The 25,375-nt window shown below is 42.6% G+C and overlaps 1 protein-coding gene across 1 annotated transcript in view; it reads right to left on the bottom strand.

Annotated features, from left to right (window-relative positions):
* LOC147117176 (sorcin-like) overlaps positions 1 to 24,050 on the bottom strand; it is a 32,642-nt gene extending 8,592 nt beyond the window's left edge. The window contains 4 exon segments of the mRNA XM_085987935.1: positions 4,920 to 4,963; positions 7,208 to 7,277; positions 10,214 to 10,381; positions 23,585 to 24,050. Coding sequence (XP_085844061.1) covers positions 4,920 to 4,963; positions 7,208 to 7,277; positions 10,214 to 10,381; positions 23,585 to 23,647 — 345 coding nt within the window. The 5' untranslated portion in view covers positions 23,648 to 24,050.
* Between the last annotated feature and the right edge of the window lie 1,325 nt (positions 24,051 to 25,375).

The following is a 25,375-nucleotide window of genomic DNA, read 5'->3' as shown; positions in this document are numbered from 1 at the left end:
AAAATCTCGGCCTCAGACTCTGACCTCTTCCCTGTATTTAGGGGATTTTAACCATACACCTTTATTCAGGGCTGCATTTCAGTTGTACTTTTTTTTTTGGCGGTCAATTTTCTTGGGACTTTTTTGAAGCAGTTTGCCAGCTTTTCTGAGTTTTAACTAATTAGCATGTTATCATTAAAATCAGTTTTGAACAAATTTCTACTGAAATTCCTGCAAGGTGAGTAAGTAAACAAAAACAATTTTCACTTGAATTTGAAGGAATTTCCACCCCCACTGAAATTTCCCAGTTTTCTTATCAGGTCCAGAGGTGCACGTGCACCACATCTGTACGGTGTTGATATTATGGATGATTTTTCTTTTTAATAAAACTAGACCCAGAACATCTTTAGGTACTACTGTGATGACAGTTTTATACAGCAAACATCAGTCTTTTATTTCTAGCTAAATATGGAGCAAGGGCAGCTGTGCACTAATAGTTACATCCGTTGGTTTCCCTGAAATCATTAGTCAAATCCTGACTCAGGTCACACACTAAGGCATTATTTACTAAAAGCAAGATTGCAACTGTTCCCCATGGCATAATCGGCAACACATTTTATTATCCCACCATCATAGGGACAGGTAAGTGGCTGGAACCACGACAACATAGGTTCTTTAATTTAAAAAAGCTCTACAGAGGGTCAACTGAGAGTCTGATGTTGAGCACTGTAAAAATATTGATGAGTTGTATCTTTTACCTCAAATTGTTTTGAATTTCAGCTAAGTCCAACACTAATTTTCTTCCTTTCTTTTACACAAAAAAAGCCTGAAAAAACTCAGGTTTTTAAAATCAGCAATAAAAATTGGCTTTAATGCATCTTCAGTTGACACGTACGCACTTCTCTTCAACGCAGTCTCACTTAATAGAGCCTGCAACTATATCTGCAGAAATCCTGGCATTCCTCGTGTCTGCCAATTCACACGACAACACAATCTGGACTATGCCCTCAGATGATTTAGATTTTGATACTAGCAGGCCTCGAATCTCTCTCATGAAAGCTACAGGAGAGCAGAATTTGATCCCTTCAAACTAGATTTTCTTTAATGGCGTCAACTTTATTTGTATTTTCTCTATTCCTTAGAGGTCTCTCCCCTAACCACCTACTATTCACCAACTGAGAATAGTCAATTTTATATCTGAAGCTAAACAATTGACGGGCTAATGGGCCTATCACAACACAACAGATCTTGCTGTCTGTAAAATTGGTGGTGGGGCATGAAGGAGAGAAATGCTTTAGTTTCCGCTTCCTCGTCTATTCTGTTATCTGACATCAGTAGTAAGGAAAATGCTAGCATTTATTATTAACGACGTGGTAACAGGGCACTTAGTAAATAATAATAGGATTGGGCAGTCCACACTGATTTATGAAAGGGAAATAGTGCTTGACAAATCTGTTCCAAGTTTTGTGAGGTTGTAACTAGCAGAATAGATAAGGGGGAACCAGTGGATGTAGTGTATTTGGATTTTCAGAAGGCATTCGATAAGGTGCCACACAAGAGGTTATTAAACAAAATTAGGGCTCATGGGATTGGGGGTAATAACCAATTCTCAATCCATGCTAGTATAACGGACAGAAAAGAGAGAGTAGGAATAAACGGGTCATTTTCAGGTAGGCAGGCTGTAACTAGTGGGGTACCGCAATGATCAGTGCTTGGGCCTCAGCTATTCACAATCTACATCAATGATTTGGATGAGGGGACAAAATGTAATATATCCAAGTTTGCCGATGATACAAAGCTGGGTGGGGATGTAAGTTGTGAAGAGGATGCAAGGAGGCTTCAAGGGGTTATAGACAGGCTGTGAGTGGGCAAGAACATGTCAAATGGAATATAATGTGGAGAAATGTGAAGCTATCCACCTTGGTAAAGAAAAAATAGAGAAGCAGAGTATTTTTTAAATGGCGAGAAATTGGGAAATGTTGGTGTTCAGAGGGACCTGGGTGTCCTTGCACACGAATCACTGAAAGTTAACATGCAGGTAGAGCAAGCAATTAGGAAAGCAAATGGTATGTTGGCCTTTATTAAAAGAGGATTTGAGTATAAGAGTAAAGACGTCTTACTGCAATTATATTGGGCCCTGGTGAGACCACACCTGGAATATTGTGTACAGTTTTGGTCGTCTTACCCAAGGAAGGATATAGTTGCCATAGAGGGAGTGCAACAAAGGTTCACCAGACTGGTTCCTGGGATGGGGGGATTGTCCTATGAGGAGAGACTGAGTAGACTAGGCCTATATTCTCCAGAGTTTAGAAGAATGAGAGGTGATCTCATTGAAAATACAAAATTCTTACAGGACCTGACAGGGTAGATGCAGGGAGGATGTTTCCCCTGGCTGGGGAGTCTAGAACCATGGGTCACAGTCTGAGAATAAGGGGTCGGCCATTTAGGACTGAGATGAGGAGAAATTTCTTCACTCAGAGGGTGGTGAATCTTTGGAATTCTCTGCCCCAGAGGGCTGTGAAGGCTCAGTCGTTGAGTATATTCAAGAGAGAGATCGATAGATTTTTGAATAATAAGGGAATCAAGAGATATGGGGATAGTTCAGGAAAGTGGAGATGAGGTAAAAGATCAGCCATGATCTTATTGAATGGCAGAGCAGGCTCGACGGGCCAAATGGCCTAATCCTGCTCCTATTTCTTATGTTATCATCTATGGGCTCTGAACTTCACCCATACAACTGGCATAAAGTGCCATTTGGAACTTTATCAACAACAATGACAAATAGGCGGTTATGTCTAGCATAGCCCATTCAACACTTCGGCTATAAGGCAGGAAATCCATTCTTTCATTTTATAAAGCCCATTTAATACATTGCCATTTCATTTTCACTCTGTATACCCTAGAACTCCTTCAGTTAAAATTGACACTAGAATATGTTCCATACGAAGTCCATATCAAGTATTACACTGAATTTAATTCCAAATCACTATACTTAAGGATTGCTAGTGAAAATTATCCACCTCACTCTGCTCCAGACCCATTCCATGTGCAGAAATTCCTTACAATTTAAAATTTCAAGAACACGCCACTAAAATAATAAAGCAAAGAGGATTATATTCAAGTTTTCCAACTATCCTTACTTGGTTATTTTAGAAATGTGCATTTCAGTTTTGATTTAACTTATTGTCATGCTCTGAACAGGTGCCAAGTCAATCTGCAACTAACAGTTATCTTCACAGAAGATCTGTGTTGAAGTTCTGACGAAGGGTCATCGACCTGAAACATTAACGATGTTTCTCTTTCCACAGATGCTGCCTGACCTGCTGAGTATTTCCAGCATTTTCTGTTTTTATTTCAGATTTCCAGCATCCGCAGTATTTTGCTTTTGTATTTGTTGTAGTTATCTTCACAGGCCAGGTTCAGTAATACATTTATGTGAATTTTCAGATATTTAAGCCAACTGAATGCCCATATTCCGCAATCTACATTGGGGGTGGGGGGACAAACTTATATTGTGTTACCATCACATTTCTCCCCTGTCCTCCTACACTTAAACCATTGTTTAAACATGACCTGGTGCATTAATGCCACTTGATATCAAATTCAAAAGCCAAAATCTTAAGAGGATTTACCAAAGCATAGAAATAGGGTTGTGTCAGTAATGGGTTAACTCTATTCATGCATACCAATACAATCCAAGCTGTATTGCAAAATCTATTCTATTCAGAAAATACCCATTAGATAATTATTTCTTCAATTAAGAAGTTATAGAATCTTTTCAATACATTATTAGCTAAGGAGTAGCAAACAGCTACTGAAACAGACTCAAGGCATTTTTTAAATATTTGTTCCAGGGAAGAGGGTGTCGCTGACAAGGCCAGCATTTATCGTCCATCCCTAATTGCCCTTGAGAAGGTGATGGAGAACTGCCAACTTGAACCGCCGCAGTCCATGAGGTGAAGGTACTCCCACAGTGTGGTTAGGGAGGGAGTTCCAGGATTGTGATCCAGCGACGATGAAGGAACGGCGATATATTTCCACGTCAGGGTGGCGTGAGACTTAGAGGGGAACCTGCAGGTGGTGGCGTTCCCATGCGCCTGCTGCCCTCGTCTTTCTAGGTGGTCGAGGTCGCGGGTTTGGGAGGCGCTGTCAAAGATGCCTTGGCAAGTTGCTGCAGCGCATCTTGTAAATGGTACACACTGCAGGCACAATGTGCCGGTGGTGGAGGGAGTGAATGTATAAGATGGTGGATGGGGTACCAATCAAGCGGGCTGCTTTGTCCTGGATGATGTCGAGTTTCACCTATCCAGGCAAGGAGAATATTTCATCACACTCCTGACTTATGCCTTGTAGATGGTGGAAAGGTTTTGGGGAGTCAGGAGGCGAGACACTTGCCACAGAATACCTAGCCTCTGACCTGCTCTTGTAGCCACAGTATTTATGTGGCTGGTCCAGTTAAGTTTCTGGTCAATGGTGACCCCCCAGGATGTTGATATTGGGAGATTTGGCGATGGTAATGTCGTTGAATATCAAGTGGCGGTGGTTAGATTCTCTCTTGTTGGAGATAGTCATTACCTGGCACGAATGTTACTTGCTACTTATCAGCCCAAACCTGAATGTCATCCAGATCTTGCTGCATGCGGGCACGGGCTGCTTCATTATCTGAGGAGACTCGAGGCTTGTATGCAGTGAGATGGGGTAAGAGAACAAACATCTTCAGAAAACATCAAAAAGCCTATGTAATGGAATCTTAACACATCATTCCCTTTAATTTGTGACATCTTGGATTATCTACTGTAACAAAACATGACAGCCGACAGTCCAACCACCATCTTCCCACTAGAAAATTCAACTGCTCAATCTTATGGCAGACATAACTGCTCATATTTAAAAGCATTATCATTCTGTAGTAAATAAATACTTTTGTAATGAAAGGATACATCTAACATGGAAATCATTAGCCTGCAGGTCTCCAAGCTGAATGCTGTAGAAAAAAAAAATAGGTTACAACAGCACACAAAATTCACAGTATAATCACCTTTCATAAATGTGCGTTCTGTAGTAAAAACTATTTAACTATCTGCACCAGAACTGTTGATCACATACAACTTATTAACCAATTTATTATTTTGTTTCAATTCTTTCCTTCTCCCATGCTTACTGGGCATTGTAGCATTCCTTAGCCTAGGGATGTCTAAACGTTAACTGTCAGAATGAAAGACTTGCGGCTTTCACAACCTCAGGACATCCCAAAGTACTTGACAGCCAATGAAGCAATTTTGAAGTACAGTCACTGTTCTAATGTAGGAAAAGCAGCAGCCAATTTGCATGCAAGCTCCCAGAAACAGCAAATCATTGATGACAAGATAATCTGTTTTAGTGATGTGGGTTGAGGGATAAATATTGATCAGGACACCAGGGAGGTTTACAAGGTCCAAATTCAGCTATTAGTTTTTTTTTGTCCCCAGCAAACCTATGTGCTTGAACTACTCATAGCATAGGCATGGGGGAGAAATGGAGATGGGAGGGGTTTTGAGAGATTCATAGCCAGTAGTTCAAAATAAATAAAATGCAACAACTCTATAAGCCGCAAAGCTACAATATCTTACTGAGATTTATTATAAATCAGCAGGACGTGATTAAGGACTAGTAACATATTTGAAACGTAAACTTTGCACTAAGGGCGATGTCCACTTTAGTACATATTAAACATCAACATAATGAAACTGTGGTGCTACCAATATGCAGCCAAAGGGTTCTAAATATTAAATGTTTTAAGGCGGCCTCTTAGGAGTCCTTACCACCTGAATGTAGAATGGATAGAACATGCCTTGTACGACAGCTCATACCACCTAATACAGTTATGATTTTAATGTTGTAAGATAACAAATTTTTAAAAAGCTGTAACAATTCAAACTCCGAGAAGCTACAGGAAACTGTGTGTTATCCGGAGGCTAAATGTCCGGCAAGCTCGAGCCACCGGCAAAAATCAGGAGCCGTTTTGTTAGGTTTTTTTTCTTCTCGTGGCTTTTTTTCCCCAACAGTCAGGCTCTGCAAAGTCTCTGTAGCTTAGCAACAGCTTCAGAGAGACGCTTCCAAGGTACGGGCCGACTGTTTAGAAGCTGTTGCTAAGCAACAGTGTTTGTTGTCAGATACGGAGATGAAAAGCTCTGTATGCTTCAACATTAACGCTGGTGTGTCCGGCAGTTTTGAGGGAACGGCAACAGCTCGGTCCCGTCGGTGCCGGATAGCACAAAGTTTCCTGTAGTTAACACAAAGAAGCATTAAGGGGATAAATCAGCAGATGTTTAAAACGTGGAAATGAAGTCAATGAGTGGTGTGGGATTTCCAATTGTACAATACAGTCTAGCAACAGACAGACTTTCACTTAAATAATGCCTTAAGTCTCAAACATCTCAAAAGTATTTCAGTCATTGCACTTCAAAAAAGTAATTCAGTGCATGTGAAGCAAATGTAGAAGGTACTTTGCTTTCAGCATGATGCCACAAACAGCAATGAAATTAATGATCGTTTAATCTACTCGTTGAGTGGCATTGGTTGAGGGAGGAATGTTACTCTTTGGCAATATGGCACTCCCTCGGTAATGGAATGGAAGGTCACCCCTGACTACATGCTCAAATTTTGGAATGAGGCATAAACTTTAAACCTTCTGATTCAGAGGTGAGCATCTTACCAAATGAGTAAGATGACAAAGTAGATTTACTTTGCTTGCTTGCCAAATGTGAAGTGAAGAAGTAGGAAAGAATTTTTTTTTTTTTTTGCAAAAAAAAAAAATTCAATGGTTATGCTTGAATGATTTTCATTCTATAGTGTTCATATTTTCCTTTGCATAATAGATGGCATAAAAAAAGGAACAGGCAGAGCCAAGTAGAACAATGGCAGATGTTACACAAAACTTGCCCCTTGTGGTTACTGAGAGCACAGAAAGATGATTTCAACTGCAAGGTCAACAAGCAAGCTGGAGCTTTGCACAGCCCATTGCAATCTCCAACAGCTCCAGATGTAGTGAGTGATTCATAGTCCTGCACACAAGGAACAGGGATCCAGGCAACAGTGTCCAACAATCAGTTCCACAGATAGAAGTGGCTGCTGACAATGCTTCCAATTTATTTTTCCTATGGATTGGATGTGCATATTACACTGAACACAGAAAACTGAAGTAATAATCATGGTCAGTGTATTTTATAAACATTTATATACAACTTACGTTTGTAGGTGCCACTGATGCCAGATTGGGTAAGACATCTCTGAAGTTCCTCGGCATCTATCTGACCATCCTACAAGAAAGAAATGCTACATGTTAGGCTAAAAAATGACACTAGCACAAGGCCCGGGACCTACTGTTAGGTTCAGAAAATTTGTGTCAGGAGTTTGACACATCAGTAGGGTTGCAGCCTGAATTTATTGTCTGTAAGAAAGACTTAAGATTATTGCTCTAAAATAAAGAGAAAAAATTAAAAAAATTAGGTGGGGGTGGTAATTCACTGCTTCACCCGTGACTACAGTATCAATTGATGCTAAATCAGTAAGTATATTTGAAAATAAATAAATAGATCACACTGTAACACAATCAGACAAGAATAATGTGTTAGCAAATGTCAAAGCCACCCGAGGTCAATGTTACAATGAACAACCACACAAGAAGTTACTCCTTATATTCGTATTCCACCATCTGAACAAGACCACCATTAGAATGGCCACAATTCTGAATTACAATAATCACCAATGGAGAGAAATCGGGCTTGCACCCAAAACAGGCAACAGTCCAGTGGAGCACTTACCGTCGGTACCGATGCAAGGCCCGTGCCAGATATGGCACCAGGCCTCTTCTGCATTTAACCAATGAGCTGTGGGTGCTAATCGGGTATCCAGAAGCTGCTTGTTTGACATCCAGTATTGGACGAGCAGAAATTTCCTCCAGTTAAATACTGGGAAGACCGAAGCCATCATCTTTGGTCACCGCCACAAGCTCCTTTCCCTGGCCACCGACTCCATCCCACTGCTTGGCCACTGTCTGAGGCGGGAACCAGACCGTTCGCAACCGTGGCTTCCTATTTGGCCCTGAGCTGAGCTTCCGATCCCATATCCTCTCCATCACCAAGACTGCCTACTTTCACCTTCATAATATTGCCCGTCTCCGTCCCGTCACTCATCTGCTGCTGAAACCCTCATCCATGCCTCTAGAATCGACTGTTCCAATGCTCTCCTGGCCAGCCACCCACCTTGCACACTCTGCAAACTTGAGCTCATCCAAACCTCTGCTGCCCGTATCCTAGCTCGCATCACCCCTGTGCTCGCTGACCTACATTGGCTCCCGGTGCAGCATTGCCTCAATATTAAAATTTTCATCCTTGTTTTTAAATCCCTCCATGGCCTCACCCCTCCCTATCTCTAATCTCCTCCAGCCCTACAACCCTTCGAGATCTCTGCGCTCCTCCAATTCTGGTCTCTTATGCATCCCCAATTTTCAACCGCTCCACTAATGCGGGCCGTGCCTTTAGCTGCCTAGGCCGGAAGCTCTGGAATTCCCTTCCTAAACCTCTCTGCCTTTCCACCTTGTTTTCTCTCCTTCTTTAAGACACGCCTTAAAACCTACCTTTTTGACCAAGCTTTTGGTCACCCATTCTAATCTCTCATGTGGCTTGGATAACGCTCATGAAGCACCTTGGGATGTTTTACTACATTAAAAGGCACTATTTAAATGCAAATTGTTGTTGTTACCAGCAGCAGCCTTCAAGTAGGTCCTGTTTTTTTGGGGGGGGGGTGGGAGAGAGAGAACGGGCGGCAGTGGTTGGCAGATGATGAGATGGGGCAACCCACAGTAGTTTTGTAAAGCCAGAAGGAACATGGCTGACTCCAAAGAATGCAAAAGATTTTGGGGCCTGTTCTCAGCGGCCTCTAGCAGTCCCTTTAGCTCTGTCAAGTTGCTATCCTGTTTTACCTCCGGACCCCAATTTGCATAACAAGTCCGCCATTTCCTTATTGTCCATTATATAGGAAACTTTGTGCTATCCGGAGGTGAGCTATCCGGCAATCTGGAGCCACCGGCAAAAATTAGCAGCTGTTTTTTATTCTTTGTTTTTTTTGCTTTGTTTGAACAGTCAAGCTGTGCAAGGTCTGTAGCTATAGCAACAGCTTCAGCTACAGAGCTTGCAGGCCACACCCGAGTGTTTAGAAGCTGTTGCTAAGCAACAGTGTTTGTTGTACAATGCGGAGATAAGAATCTCTGTATCTCTCAACATTAACTCTGGAGAGTACGGCAGTTTTGAGGGTACGGCAGCAGCTCGGTCCTGTGGGTGCCGGATAGCACAAAGTTTCCTGTAGTCTCACCTTCATCTGCCTTTAATGGGCCCACATTCCCCTTCACCACTATCTTTCTCTTAATATTTATTAAAACTTTTGCCGCTAGCTTTAGTATCGCTTGCACGTTTTTCCCATATTCTCTTTTTGCACCTCTTATGACTTTCTTTGTACTGTATCTCTTTGTTGCTTTTTATAGCTCTCCCAGTCCGCTGGATTGCCATTTTTCTTTGCATTTGTGTAAGCCTCTTCTTTTAAGCTTGATATACTGTCTCTTACCTGGTTTGTTGACCATGGTTGCTTAACTACACAAGTGGAGCCTTTACCTTTTGTATGTACTTGTTTTATAAAGTGGCAAATACTTTTTTGAATACTTCCCACCATTTGTTTGTAGGTTTACTCCTCAGTTTACTCTGGTCAATTTATTTCTCATCCCTTCGAAGTTAGCCTGACTTAAAAAGTGAAAATCGTGGTTTTTGACCCTCCCTTCTACCTCTCAAATCTTAATATCAAATTCAATATTAGTCACTATTCCCAAGATGTTTCCTTACTATCAGATTGTAAACTAATTCTGGTTCGTCACTTAATCTAATATGGCCTGTTCTCGTCAGTTCTAAATCATAATTGTTGTAGAAAACATTCTAGAAAATTCAATGCCTTTACTGCTTGAACTGTTCCGTTTATCCCAGTTTGTGAAAATTACAATCTCCCATTGTAACCATATTCTTACAGTAATTTATCAACCAATGCTCGAGAGGGAATTGTGATCAGATTGCAATTACATAAAGTATTTTGTTTTAACACTGCGGACATCGACATTTAAAAAAGGCAATGGTTCCGGCAGGTTTATACTCCAATTGGGTGCCTTCACAAGCTTACAAATCCTAATTTAAATGAATGTGAGTGGACTTACTTGACCAGCCACTGCAGCAAAGTATCCATAGAGTGGGTCCTGCTGTTGGCTTGCGAATGCTGCGTAACCTCCAGCTCCAGGAGCCCCTGGATACCCTGCACCACCGCCAGGCCCTGCATATCCTGCACCGCCGGGAGCTCCCGGTGCACCACCATACTGAGTAAATTGCTAAAGGCAACAAAAAGAACGAAATTATATCAGCCATAACAGATCAGCCAACATGATGTCAAAAGAACAACAGAAAATGCTGGAAAAACTCAGCAGGCCAGGCAACATCCGTGGAGAGAAATGAGAGTCGACATTTCGGGTCTAACCCTTTTTCAAAACTGGAAAGGAAATGAAATAGATCGCAACTGTTTCATTTCCTTTCCAGTTTTGAAAAAGGGTTTCGACCCGAAACATTGACTCTAATTTCTCTCCACGGATGTTGCCTGGCCTGCTGAGTTTTTCCAGCATTTTCTGCTGTTATTTTGGATTTCCAGCATCTGCAGTATTTTGCTATCGTACATGATGTCAAAAGACTTCGACTGCAAAATTAAACATGATTAATAAAAGTGTAAAATTTTAATGTGAGTTTAAAGTCAGTGTGGCATTGCAATAGTCGTTTTGCAGCAACAGTCTTGAGAATTCTTTCCAATTTTAAGAACAATGGGATACAAAACCAACCCTGCTGCTCTCACCAGCTTGTCTTCAAGACCTCTAGTCAGTCCCGGCAGAGGCCAGAGAACGTTACCACTTATCCATTCGCTAAATCAGGCCACTGTGTTGGAGAACAATCCGCATCACTTGTGAAAAAGTTTTTATTAAATTACAAAAATGAGGGGCAAACAAAACTAGGATTTTCTTAGTTGTGAGGGGAGAAGTCAAAATCTCACTGAGCTACATGTTTCTACTGACCAGGACACAAATCAAATCAGGATTTAATAATTGTAAGAAGTCACACAACACCAGGTTATAGTCCAACAGTTTTATTTGAAATCACAAGCTTTCGGAGCGCTGCTCCTTCGTCAGGTGAAGTGGAGAGATGCATAAAGACACAGCTTATATAGTCAGAGAATAATGCCAGATGATTACAGGTAATCTTTCTAACTGCCATTTATCACATCTTGGCAGAGAGAGAATCACAGCAATCAAAGGTGTGAATGGTGTCCAAACAGGTTAGTCAGGAAAACATTACATCAAAGAACAATGAGGTGGGGTCACATGTTGCAGATGCTGGGGTCTGTATGAAAAACAAAAAACAGACAAAAAAACATTTTTTTTGCTGGAAATCACAGCAGGTCCGGCCGCATCTGTGTAGAGAACAAGCCAACGACGAGTCGAGTCGGGATGACCCTATGTCAGGTGGGGTTACATGTAGCGTGACATGAACCGAAGATCCCGGTTGAGGCCGTCCTCATGAGTGCGGAACTTGGCTATTAGTTTCTGCTCTACAATTTTGCGTTGTCGTGTGTCTCGAAGGCCGCCTTGGAGAATGCTTACCCGAAGATCGGAGGCTGAATGTCCTCGACTGCTGAAGTGTTCCCCGACTGGGAGGGAACACTCCTGCCTGGCGATTGTTGCGTGGTGTCCGTTCATCCGTTGTCGCAGTGTCTGCACAACCACACAACCCTGCCACGGCAACTTCTGCAAGACATGCCAGATCATCAACACAGATACCATCATCACACGTGAGGACACCGCCCACCAGGTACATGGTACATACTCATGTGACTCGGCCAACGTTGTCTATCTCATACGTTGCAGGAAAGGATGCCCCGGAGCACGGTACATCGGCGAGACCATGCAGACACTGCGACAACGGATGAACAGGCACCGCGCAACAATTGCCAGGCAGGAGTGTTCCCTCCCAGTCGGGGAACACTTCAGCAGTCAAGGACATTCAGCCTCCGATCTTCGGGTAAGCATTCTCCAAGGCAGCCATCGAGACACACGACAATGCAAAATCGTCGAGCAGAAACTGATAGCCAAGTTCCGCACTCATGAGGACGGCCTCAACCGGGATCTTGGGTTCATGTCACACTACATGTAACCCCACCCGACATCGGGTCATCCAGACTCGAGTCGTCGTTGGCTTGTTCTCTCTACACAGATGCGGCCGGACCTGCTGTGATTTCCAGCAAAAAAAATGTTTTTTTGTGTTTTTTGTTTTTCATACAGACCCCAGCATCTGCAACATTTGACCCCTTGTGACCCCACCTCATTGTTCTTTGATGTAATGTTTTCCTGACTAACCTGTTTGGACACCATTCACACCTTTGATTGCTGTGATTATCTCTCTGCCAAGATGTGATAAATGGCAGTTAGAAAGATTACCTGTAATCACCTGGCATTATTCTCTGACTATATAAGCTGTGTCTTTATGCATCTCTCCACTTCACCTGACGAAGGAGCAGCGCTCCGAAAGCTTGTGATTTCAAATAAAACTGTTGGACTATAACCTGGTGTTGTGTGACTTCTTACATTTGTCCACCCCAGTCCAACACCAGCATCTCCACACCAAGATTTAATAAGGCCACAGTAACATAGATAATGAAATTTGGCACAAGATATATGCCACATTTTTTGCTGGCTAGGCATAAACTAATGTTTATAATTTAACCTTGTGAAGAATAATTTAATGCTTTTGTCAACTCAGATTCTCCTTCATAACATTGGAATTTACAAATCACATTAAGATTGATTTTATAAAAAAAAAGGAAAGTTTAGCATAAAAGGACACTTAAAAAAACCTTATTTTTGTCCTTTTCTCTCAAAGTCTCCCCGTGTCACTCACTATCCCTGGCAACAGGACTAACATTACACCTGATCCTTAGCCTCCAAGAATCCCTCTCTGTAGGATGAGACACAATAGCCTGGGCCCTCCAATTTGATTTCTCCTTCCCTGTGGTTAAGCACTTCTCAAGGCCTGTGACCAGTTCACCATATGCTTACAGCTCTTACCCTTTTGTTAATAGAAATGCACGAGTTGAACTCACATCCTGCAGTTGGTGGTGCATCTGTGTTAACCCTTTCTGTAGCGAGGGCCTGTGAAACTCGAGTGGTAATTCTTCTTACCATGACTGACTTGTTTAGTCACATTTTCAGCGAGAATTTGTGCCAAGCGTTAAGCAACATCTCAAAATCAAATCAACTTTTATTGTCATTGTTAGTGCACAAGTGCAGTACAACGAAATGTAGGCTTGCGGCTCCCGAGAGTGTACATTTAGATTAAGACATTTAAAACATTCAACATACATTTGGCTTGTAGTATATTAACATAAATATAACCATAATAAAGTGCATTGGCAGATGTGCAGGCTTTAGAGTTTATTTGTGGAGTTCAGTAGGATGACAGCCCTGGGAAAGAAGCTGTTCCTAAATCTGGCCGTACGGGTGCGAATGCATCTGTAGCGTCTCCCAGATGGCAGGAGGGCGAACAGACTGTGGCTGGGGTGGGTAGGGTCTTTGATGATGGACCGTGACCTCCGTAAACAGCGTTTCTGGTATATGTGCTCTATGGTCGGTAGCCGGGTGCCGGTAATGCATTGGGCAGTTTTGAGTACCCGCTGCAGGGCTTTCCGGTCATAGTAGCTACAGCTGCCATACCATACTGTGATACAGTTTGTCAGGATGCTCTCTATTGTGCAGCGGTAAAAGTTAGAGAGGATCAGGGGTGACAGGTTACATCCCTTCAGCCTCCTTAGGCAATATAGGCGCTGCTGGGCCTTCTTCACCAGAGAGGAGGTATTGAGGGACCAGGAGAGGTCTTCCGTGATGTGGACTCCGAGGAACTTAAAGCTGTCCACCCTTTCCACCACAGCCCCATTGATGTGGATGGGGGTGTGACTTCCGCCTTTAGACTTCCTGAAGTCCACAATGATTTCTTTGGTTTTCTTGATGTTAAGGGCCAGGTTGTTATCGGCGCACCACTTCACGAGATGCTGGACCTCCTCCCTGTATGCTGACTCATCGTTGTTGGTGATCTGGCCTACTACCGTGGTATCATCCGCAAACTTGATGATGGTGTTGGAACCATGAACAGCCACACAGTCGTGGGTAAAGAGGGAGTAGAGGAGGGGGCTCAGCACACATCCTTGTGGGGCCCCCGTGTTCAGGGTCGGGGGAGGGGGGGGGGGGGTGTGGTTACCTAATTTGACAGACTGAGGTCTGTTTGTTAGGAAGTCCAGGGTCCAGTTGCAGAGGGAAGTGTTCAGGCCAAGAGTTTGGAGTTTGGTGGCCAGCTTGTTGGGGACAATAGTGTTGAATGCTGAGCTGTAGTCTATGAATCTGCTGGTTAACTGGATGCTATCCCTAATCAATCAATCAGTGGGCATTGCGAAGAACAGAAGAAATAGGAGCTGGAGTCGGCCATGTGGCCCCTCGAGCCTGCTCCGGCATTCAACAAGATCATAGCTGATCTTCTACCTCAACTCCACCTTCCCACACTATCCCCATATCCCTTAATTCCCAAAAATGTATCGACATCTGTCTTGAATATACTCAACGACTGAGCATCCACAGCTCTCTGGGGTAGAGAATTCCAAAGAGTCACCACCCTTTGAGTCCTAAATGGCCGACCCCTTATTCTGAGACTGTGACCCCCTGGTTCTAGACTCCCCAGCCAGGGGAAATCGTTTCTCAGCATTAACCCTGTCAAGCCCCTTAAGAATTTTGTGTTTCTCAATGAGATCACCTCTCATTCTTCTAAACGCTAGGGAATATAGGCCTAGTGTACTCAATCTCTCCTCATAGGGCAATCCCCTCATCCCAGGAACCAGTCTAGTGAACCTTCGTTGCATTTTTATTTTGATTATTATCCATCCTCAAAGTTTTAATTACAGCATGGTTGGGCCAGAAACTCCTTAAATTTTAATGTAGTTGCCCCTTTAAGGGAATACACATGTGTGAATCCCAGTGAGGTTAGACTTGCCTAGTTCCAGAATTCTATTGGCCTACTTTTATAAATAGGCCCCTTTTCCCAGTGGGAGCCACAGGTAGGTTAGGGAAGCGATCGTGAAGTGTTAACCTGTTAAAAAACTCACCGGCTGAAAAAAGAAAAAAACCACAGACGCACAAGAGAGAGAATCTAGCTCAATTCACCTCTTCACACAGTACAACCACATCAGAGCTCTGTTCATGAGTGAAGCCAGTGTTTGCATCACCAGTCAGCCCTGCATCCATAAGCACAGTATACAATGACAGCTTAAATAAAAGGGGATATCCTACATATCTGTCTGCATGAGCTCATAACTGACTAAAAGCAAGTCATTCTCAGAAGCAAAATGATCCACAAGTTTCACATCTAAAATGTTGTGCTAGATGTTCTATTTTATTTGTCCTTTATATTTTTTTTAGGTCAGTAAGCATGTACTGGCATATTTGTGAATTAAAGTACATGTGTATAAAATTAAAGTACATGTGTATAATTTAAATAATGTTTCAAAAACATTTTTTTAATAGAAAAATGATCACATGCAAACATTAAAAAGTCCACTGAGTTTATCCTAATTTACTACAAAAACCAATTTTCACCCAAATTACTTCAACACGTTACTTCAATCTCAGAGCAGGTCTTATTCACATCGCTAAAGAAGATAATCGTTCCAATTACAATATTCAGGTTTAAAATATTTTTAAAAAACAGAACCTAGCTATTAATAAACCTAGATTTCTAGCACTTACATTTCTAGTTGCCGTTAGATTGTTGTAATCAGGTTACCAGGAAGTGTGCAAGACGTAGCCTCACTTCATTTCCTATAGAAAGCTGCTTTCCTACAAAAGTCCCAATTTTAAAATAGTGCCATTACTCACTTACACTTTGTTAATTTCTTCCTAGCCCTTTTTTCTTTTGCACACACGTCCAAATATGGTGTGATTTACATAAACCACACATCTGCTTGAAATCAACAGGTTTGTGCTTTTGAAATTCCCCGAACATATTTAAAATGGAGGACACCAACCGCACACACACTTCATAAAATCAAAATTCAAGATAAACATAGGCTTACAGAAACACTAAAAGGTTGATTTTATCTCGTCACTCACTGTGCAGCAATATGCAAATCTACAGCTAAACCTACAAAATAGATAAATATTTAGCTACCAGAAGTTACTATTGAGCTTTGCAGACCAAAGATATGGTCATCAATAGAAAGGGTGAAAACCCTTGCAATACAAATACATGTTCAGAATACAAGCTGTGAGGCAGTTTTCAACTTTTTGCTCCAAACAAAACCTCAGCTGCTTGTTAGCATGCTTCACATGCAGCAAGGAGGACTGGGCCTTGGGCCCAGGTCGCTAGATAAATGGTCTGCCATTTTCCTACAAGGAGGGAGACTTAATCATGTGTGCCATCTGAATAGCCAACTATAGAAGTGGCATTAGAGCAGGTACCTACACAGCTAGGGCAATGCATTGTGCAAGAAAGCGTAAGAAAAATTATTTTTTCAGCTGATACGCCCTGAAATCTATATTCAGAGCCAAAAAAGAAATTGAAAGAGTAGCCTATTCATCAATTTAATCCTTTAGTTTACACGATTAACACCAGGTCTGAATAGAATTGCCCAGATCAGCAATTATTGTAGCAAAATACTGCGGATGCTGGAAATCTGAAATAACAACAGAAAATGCTGGAAATACTCAGCAGGCCAGGCAGCATCCGTGGAGAGAGAAACAAAGTTAACGTTTCAGGTCGATGACCCTTTGTCAGAATTCTTCCCAGACTCGAAACGTTAACTGTTTCTCTCTCTACGGATGCTGCCTGGCCTGCCGAGTGTTTCCAGCATTTTCTGTTGTTATTTCAGCAATTATTGTGATGTCTGTGAATCTCCTAAACTTCCTGGATCAATTATTTTTATGTAGATGCAATTTATTTCCATTTTGCACAGAGTAGGACAGTTTTTTCCAATGTTACTATTCAAAACGCAAGTTTTTCTGATCCTCCAGCAGTCGATGTTCCTGACAGAAGATCTTATCTAAACATTTACAAGCAAAGCACTAACAAATCTGTACAAAATACAACAGAAAACACTGGAAAAACTCAGCAGGCCAGGCAGCATCCGTGGAGAGAGAAACAGAGTTAACGTTTCAGGTCGAAGACCTTTTGTCAGAACTGGAAAGAAGCATGAAATAGAAAGCAAGTTTAGGGGTTGGGAAAAGGGGGAGGGGATGAAAGAACAAAAGGGAAGGTCAGTGATAGGATAGAAAGAAGGAGAGATTAAGAGACATTGAGAGATATTCAAGACAATATGCAAAGTAAAGCTCCTCCAACCTCAAAATCACCTCCTACTGCAAGTTATATTTCCCACACCAGCCAACCTGTGGCCTGTTGGGAGTGAGAATGTCAATTAGTGCTGAATTAGGGCCAATTTTGTGCTGTAGGTCCTTGCCCAGTAGGAAATGGATTGAAACTGCTTAAACTCCTTTCACGTAGGACCCTTTCATCCAGTCAGTCTAGACTTGATTACAACCCAGGCCCCTGAGATAAAGACCAGCGTCTAACCCACTGCACCACCAAACATCCCTCCACCAGTGAGCTTGTTTTCTAAAATAAGATTCCAACCTTCCTTGATAACTCAGGTGGTAAATATACTGCTTAGTGCGGTTCTAAGTCATGCGGAAGAAAAAGGAAAGGTCTGTAATAGGGTGGAAGGCAGGAGAGATTAAAAGACAAAAGGTATGATGGTGCAAGGCAAAAGGAGATGGTAATCGGACAAGAAACAAAAGATGGGTGTAGAGGAGGTGTAAAGAAACAAAAGATGGGTGTAGAGGAGGTGTAAGTGGGAATGTCAGAATCATCAGCAACAGCTGCCGTCTGGAAAAAATGGGGTGGAGATTATGATCTGAAATTGTTGAACTCAATGTTGAGTCCAGAAGGCTGTAAAGTGCCTAAAGGAAAGAGGAGGTGCTGTTCCTTGAGCTTACATTGAGCATTTGCCCCCCTTTGTTCTTTCCTCCTCTCCCCTCTTTCCCTGCCTCTGCACTTGCTTAAAACCGGATATATCTCTTACATTTTCCAGTTCTGATAGAAGGTCATTGACCTGAAACGTTAACTCTGTTTCTCTCTCCACAGATGCTGCCTGACCTGCTGAGTGTTTCCAGCATTTTCTGTTTTTTATTATAGAAGAAAAAGGTCCCTGGTTTAAACTGTGCTGCTGGATTATGCTAGGTTGGCGACAGTGGAGGCACTATAATTGTTATCGCTATTCCCAGGCTAAGGAGGGGGAAAATATCCAGGGTTCTTGCTCCCGATTGCTACAAGGTGACCCATACTGGAAATGTCCGTGTCTGATGCCACAAGACTGGACTTAGCTGTGCCAGCACCAGTCAAATAGCCAAAACTCTCTGCCCAGGCTCTTACACAGAGAATGGTAATTCACACAAGGTACTAAAACACTGCAGCTTGTCCCACTATGAGTTACCTCCTTAAGGGCAAGCACAGAAAATAGGAGCATGGTTACTTGGAATACTAATTCCCAATGTTATCACAATCAAACTAACCTCTGCCTGCTCTTTCCTTGACTGGAATTATCTTCTTTATAATTTGTCAGTTTTCAATTTTTGTTTACACACTGACATGCACCACACCCCAACTTAGCCTGCAGAAGTGCATTTTTCAGACTATGGTTTAGGCTTTCCACCTCAAGATTGTCAACTTTTCAGCCGATCTAGGCTAGGTGGAGATGCAAAGCAACTTGGTGACAAGTGGTTCGACCTATGGCTGGAGGTTTCATCACATGACCTCCTGCCCAACTGCGCCTAACCTGAACTGTTTGGTTAATCATTTTAGTTCCACTATTTTGAAACTAAAAAAATTATACTTTGAAAACTACACCGATTTATGTTAGAACACTTGTGGAGCAGAAGAAACTTTAAGTAAAAATTAAGCATTTGGGTATACAAGGGTGTAACTGTTTATGGGAGTCACTAACTACTACCTTCTGTTTGAAGGTCTTAGTTTTACAACATACATGTCTATTTTTAAGCAGGCTTTCATTATTATATACTAAAGTACATGAAGTAGTTGTCTGTGGCTTTTTCTCAAATAAAATGTAGACGGTTCACAGTATTTTTAAACATAATTAAGAATTACAGATTTGAAACAGATGCAGACTTTTCCAAAAAATCAGATTATACTTAGTTTCAGCCTCAAGGAAAGTCCAAAATACACGCATATTGCAAAAACATCACTTTGTTTTTAAAAAGTTCTGTGTTCGTCATGGTGATGGACATCAACACTGGGAAAGAGCAACTTCCCAGTCTGGGCATAGGGTTGCCAGCCCTCCAGGATTGCCTTCAGCAATTAAAGATGAATCCCCTGGACACTGATGCGAGGAACTCGGGAGAAAAATCATAGGGGCATTAAAACAAAAAGTGCCCCATCACCATTTTCTTTGAACACTTCTGTTCTTCAGTAATAAAAATATAGGAGATGGGGTAGGTGGGGAAAGGCTATTTGACTGGATGGGGTGCAGTTGGGCAGGAGGTCATGTGATGAAACCGCCAGGGTCTAACCAGAGTTGGCTCTTTCCAGGCACCAAATTACCTCACCAAGTGTTTCCATATCAGGCATAACTTTCTCTTTTCTGCCCCAATCTCTGAAGACCACCACGTACGGTACTGTGACAACTTCCATTTCCCACACCACATGGATTGCACAAGTGAAATTGCAATTTAGTTACAAAGCTCGGACAATTTTATGCTGAAGGCTTCTGTCCAATAAGTTCACGATTATTTCCGACAGAACCCTTAAATCGGACAGAGAAGACTTTCATAGGGTCAGTCGGCGCTGTATTAAAACCGAGCTTCCGGAGATGAAAGAGCAGTGTCCAACCCACATTACCACCTAATCTGAACTGTTTGATTAATCATTTAGCTCCTTCTTTCACCATGAAGAGCACACACTCGCCCTCATCCAGTAAAGCATCATTTAAAACCAAATAAAAATGCAACCATACCGGTTAAACTATTATGTTTGCAGGTTACTAGTGACTGTGGCCTATTTTTTTGTACAATTATAAATATGAAAAATGTTTCTAAGTGGAATTCAGATTCAGATAATGAAGCCATTTTAATCTGGACCTCTTCAAAGGTCACTGTTCATACAGCTTTCATCCACACCTCCATATAGTAAATTCTGTCAGATTTTATAATGCTGGTCACTCCATATATTGCTGTATTTATAGCAATGAATCTAGTTTTGACTAGCTCCAACAAGGCAGAAAATCTGACAGGATTGTCCGATAGATGGAAATCATTAATGACCCAGCAAGTTTGTCCAGTAAGTAGATCTGCAATGCAGACCAGTAAGGTCCCACTTTTGATTCCCTGTACGTGCTAACTCAGCAAATCTCAGCTAAAATGGCAGGGGTCCACAAATGGCCTCAGCAGTCCGAGATTAAGGAGCAAAAATTAAAAAGTCAGCCAGGGTCTTCACTGATTATTCACAGTCTCCTGCCAGACATGCACGTTTGGCCATCAGACGGGGGCAGCACAGGGCTCAGCTGGGACTTCCCGATCCCGCAATAGCATAACCAAGGCTCACACATGAATAACGGCCAGTTAGATTGGAGGAAATCTGATGCCTCTGGAACTTTACTTCAGCCAGGAAGCAATGCCTTCAGAAGTGCAGAGAAGATGGATGAGGAAAAAAAGATGTACCAAGGTCAATGAAGATCAACTGACTCATTTAAAATACAGCTTTAACATAGGGCTTCTCCAGTGAGTTTACAGGCTACATACCTCACCTGATCACTAAAGTCAAAAAGGTAACAATCGATCCAAGTGTCATTGGACAACTGATTAGTTTATACATTCTTATTATGACTGTTTGAGTCCTGCAATTGTATTAGAGGGACATTTTATACCCAGCAGTGCTGAGAAACACTTATTGCTAGTCACAGGGAGACAGGGTGTCACAATCAGGCTCAGTATATTTAATACTTATCAGCAAATTATTGGAGCTGCCTATTTTATCCTGGATGCTGTAAATAGCACTATTCTACAATGAATTGTGTAGCTCCTGCCCTTTTCATGCATACTCGTCAGAAAACAAAACTTAAAAAAAACACGGCCAGACAACAGATAGAAAAGAGACCATCCACCATATTGTGCATGCATGCGCCCAGGTTCTCTATAAGAGGGACATAGTATTCAGCGCCGTCTGTCACCAACGTAGTAGCATCTATCCAAACTTGGGCCAGCATCTAACCAATCGTTGTCAGTTTAACTTGATGCCACTTCTAATTCAGCATTCATGATTGTGCTAGGTTGCAGTGTGCAAAGTCAGACTGCAGCTTTTCTCAGAATTAGTCTGACTGCAATAATAATGGGGCAGCCAGCACATGTTGCAAATTTCACTGCAACTATTCATCAGATTTAGAGATTACAAGCATGGACAGCATTTGCAAGCAAGAACCTGCCCATCTCTTGTTTCTAAGAAAAACTGTTTTTTCCTTCCTTTTGAACATCTCTCGTATGATAACTTAAAGCCTTGAACAGCTAAATGGATCAACAAGATAATCCAAAGTGAAATAAGGAAAACAAACAAAAACACTACAAATCATAGAGGCCGATGTTTCAGGGGCCAACGGAATCAAAGAAAAACATTTGGAATCACATTACAATCATAGGTCACAGGACAAAGAGGAACCCAGAAATAAAACAGTTACAGGCGCTAAACACAACAGCAAGTCATTTTTCCAAGAACCAGAACAGTGGGAAGGCAGTCAGAACACCCTAAAGGATGCTAATGGGCTGAAACCGAGCATGAACATTCCTCCAACTATTCACTAGGGAAAATAGGAATAGGCCCTCCACAATCAAAGGAGGATTAACGATTTGACATCAATGAGACGGAGGCCTTAGACACGGTAAAAGAGCTCAAAGAAATCTCCAGGGATGGATGGTATTTATCCTAAGGTACTGAGAGAGAGGAATGAGGTTTGTGAGGTTGTTGGTCATCATAAATGCTGGAGAGGTTGCTCTAGATTATTAACAAGCTAATGTGGTACCCATTTTCAAAAAAGGCAACAAAGAAGGACCTAAGAAACTGCAAATCCATTAGTCTTGCATCACTACCAGGTAATAATAATGGAGTTAGCAGTAAACTTCAGGATTTTCTGTATAACAACCTAGTAAATAGGTCAATAGCAGCCAATTCCATTACTTTTTTAAGGAAGTGATATCCTAAGTGGACCAGGAAAGTCCTGTGATGTGTATCCCTAAGTTTCCGAAAAGGCTTTGACAAAGTTCCACAGGAGAGGCTGCTACTTAAGCTTAAAACTGGACATTCAAGGTTAAATATGGGATTGAGCAAGAAACTGGATGAAGGGTAGGAAGTTGCAGGTACTTGTTGGAGAAGTGATGGGGTTTTTTTTGTTTGGGGGGGGGGGGGGGGGTGAAGAAAGACAGCAAGTAGTGCTTTCCTGGAAAAAAAAATTACTGGCAACCTACAAACTCCCCTCACCAAAGAGCAACTCTGATTTCAGAACCTACTTAAACTTCCCAGAGGAACCAAGCAGTGCTCCTAAAAGGCCTGTAACTAAATTACACAACTACGCTCCAGGTTACAGATCAATTTGGAAGATTGCAAATGCTATAGAAGAGTTCAATTCATCACAGTACACCCACCCCTTTGAAAGGTCAAAGGATCCCAGCTTCAAAAATCACAAGAGGGAAATTTAAGACTGATATAATGACGATTTTTTAACACATGTAGAACGGACCTCCAGATAGGATAGTGAAAGGAAAATCCTTGGATTTATTTCGCAGTTGTATGATGTGATGGGGGATTGTATGATGTGATGGGGGAAGGGAACAATAACAGGCTCTTTCTAGGCGGAAAGGCCAAAGAATCTTCTCTCCCCCCACCCACACAAAATCCAGATCTTGGTATGGCAAGAGTGAAAGGCACCCCAGTGTGGCACAAATAGTCCAGCGGCGAGTTCCACAAGCTGAGACCTGGAGAGGGAGACGCAAAGGCGCGGCCCTGCTGTGGTGGAGAGAGAACAATGAAGGCGGCCCAGAGCAACTGCACGTGTAGCTCATGAAGCTCACGCACATCTCCACTGTTTCAAACACCAGTCACACACGCACACACACAGGACAAGGTCCCGGAAGCATTTCAAGGATGCTAGTCCCCTGACTGACCGGGGAAGCGGCTAGTGTTTTACACAAAAATGTCAGTAATGTGGCAACTTGTGTGTAGAATGGTTAAAATTATATTTTAAATAAAATAATAAATCCAATAGCATAAGCAAAACAGAAACGGAATCCTGGTTGCGATAGAAATTGTCCCAATCATTTCCCCTCCCCCCACACACCACCAAAAAATAGCCATCAACCTCTCACTAAAAGCACGACTCCGGGTCTCGTTTTTGCACAATTTACCCCGTTCATTTCCAACAGAAGCAGCCCGTTGTACACCGACCGGGCACTGGTTCGCTGATACATACCGCCCCATATCCAGGATAAGCCATTGCTGCCCGCGGCCGTGTCTCAGCGCCTCTGCTCACCAACCCGTACTGCCAGCACTCAGCTTCCTGCTCCGCGGCTCCCCGACTCTCACCGGGGGGGGGGAGTGGTGGATCCAATCAAACAACTACATGACAAAAAAACGAAAATTCACAGGAAATTTCCATCTCTTCGTTTTGCAAAAATGTATTTAAATTGTGGCAAGATGATTATTTGATATCGGTCCGTGATATTTTTCTGTCTGCAGGTTTCCCTCTTCACTCACACTCCCCTCCCTCTCCGGGCGAGTGGTAGCTCCCACGATGTATTTGCGTTCGCTGCAGGGCGCGGCTCGTGTTCTAGTTCTTGAGAAGCTGAGCTTGTGCTCTGCTAGTTACAACAGAACAGGGACCCGGGGGCACATTGTAGGGACTGCCTCTTTGATGTGCTATGGTGAGGCACATTGTAGGGGCTACTGCCTCTTTGCTATGGTGAGAGCCGCTGGTATTTGATTCAGTTGCGTAGGAACAACTGAGTTTTAATGAAAGCAGAAAATGTTGGCAACAGCAGGCCAGTCAGCACTTGTGGAGAGAGCAAGACGCATTAATGTTTCAGGCCTTTCCATCAGAATGCCATTTACATCTGTTCTGGTGAAGGGCTAAAACGCCTGCAGCGTTAACTTGTCTGTTGACTGATCTGCTGAGTATTTCCATCTGTTTCTCTTTTTGTTTTGGATTTCCACCATTTGCAGTTTTTGGCTTTTTATGTGAGCTTTAATTTAACACTAAGGTAGTCTGCTTCCCAGTACATGCAAAGGTTCATGTTTTTCAGTCTAGTAACTCCACTGCCTGGACAAAGGAACAGCCCCTCTAGCCTGTTTTGCCATTCAATTGGATCATGGCTGATCTGTACCTCAAGTCCTTTGCTCCATATCACTTAACACCCTTACATAACAAATAGATCAATCTCCATCTTGAAAATTCCACTGGTTATGACTGGATAGGTAAGAGTAAAACCAAGTGAATGCAGTCATTCTCAGCTGGATAAAGGAGGACAGGCAGGTGTTCGAGGAGGATGGTGTGGTTAACCACGTCAAAGGCTGCAGGCAGGTTGAGAAATATGAGGAGGGATAGTGTAACAGGATGTCATTTGTGACTTTGACTGGGAAGGGTGATAAAGGCAGATATGAAATGGAGGGAAATGGCACAGCACCTGAGGAGATGGAACCATTAACAATATCGGGGGGGGGGGGAGGTGGTGGAAATAGTGCTAAGAAGGTGAGAATGGAAGTGGGAGAGAATGTAAAGGGGGAAGAATAGGGGAAAGCAAGGAGCCAGAAAAGGTAAAGAGAGGGGATAGGGCCACATGCATACCAAGGGAAGGAGTGAGGGCAGAATGCATAGCAACATAAAGTAGGGAATGGGCAGAATGAATGGCAAGAGGGAAATGAGGGAGGAGCAGTGGTAAACAGTGAAAGGAGCAAGGAGATGATAGTGAAGGGGAAAACAATGACGAGGTGAATGGATGGCAATAGAGGGAAATTTGTGGTAATGAAGGGGAGCGGCACTTTGGGGTGGGGGATTGAATTTAGGCAAGTGACTGCTGCAGGCCTATCATCACAGCCCCAGGACATCGCTGCAGGAGTTCCTCGGGGCAGTGTCCTAGGCACAACCATCTTCAGCTGCTTCATCAATGACCTTCCCTCCAACACTAGGTCAGAAATGGGGA

The sequence above is a fragment of the Somniosus microcephalus genome, chromosome 5 (assembly GCF_052327205.1).
Source record: "Somniosus microcephalus isolate GS21.2 chromosome 5, FLI_Smic_1.0, whole genome shotgun sequence".
NCBI classification, from domain to species: Eukaryota; Metazoa; Chordata; class Chondrichthyes; order Squaliformes; family Somniosidae; genus Somniosus; species Somniosus microcephalus.
The sequence above is the reverse complement of the archived record's forward strand: the minus strand, read 5'-3'. Positions and strand labels throughout refer to the sequence as shown.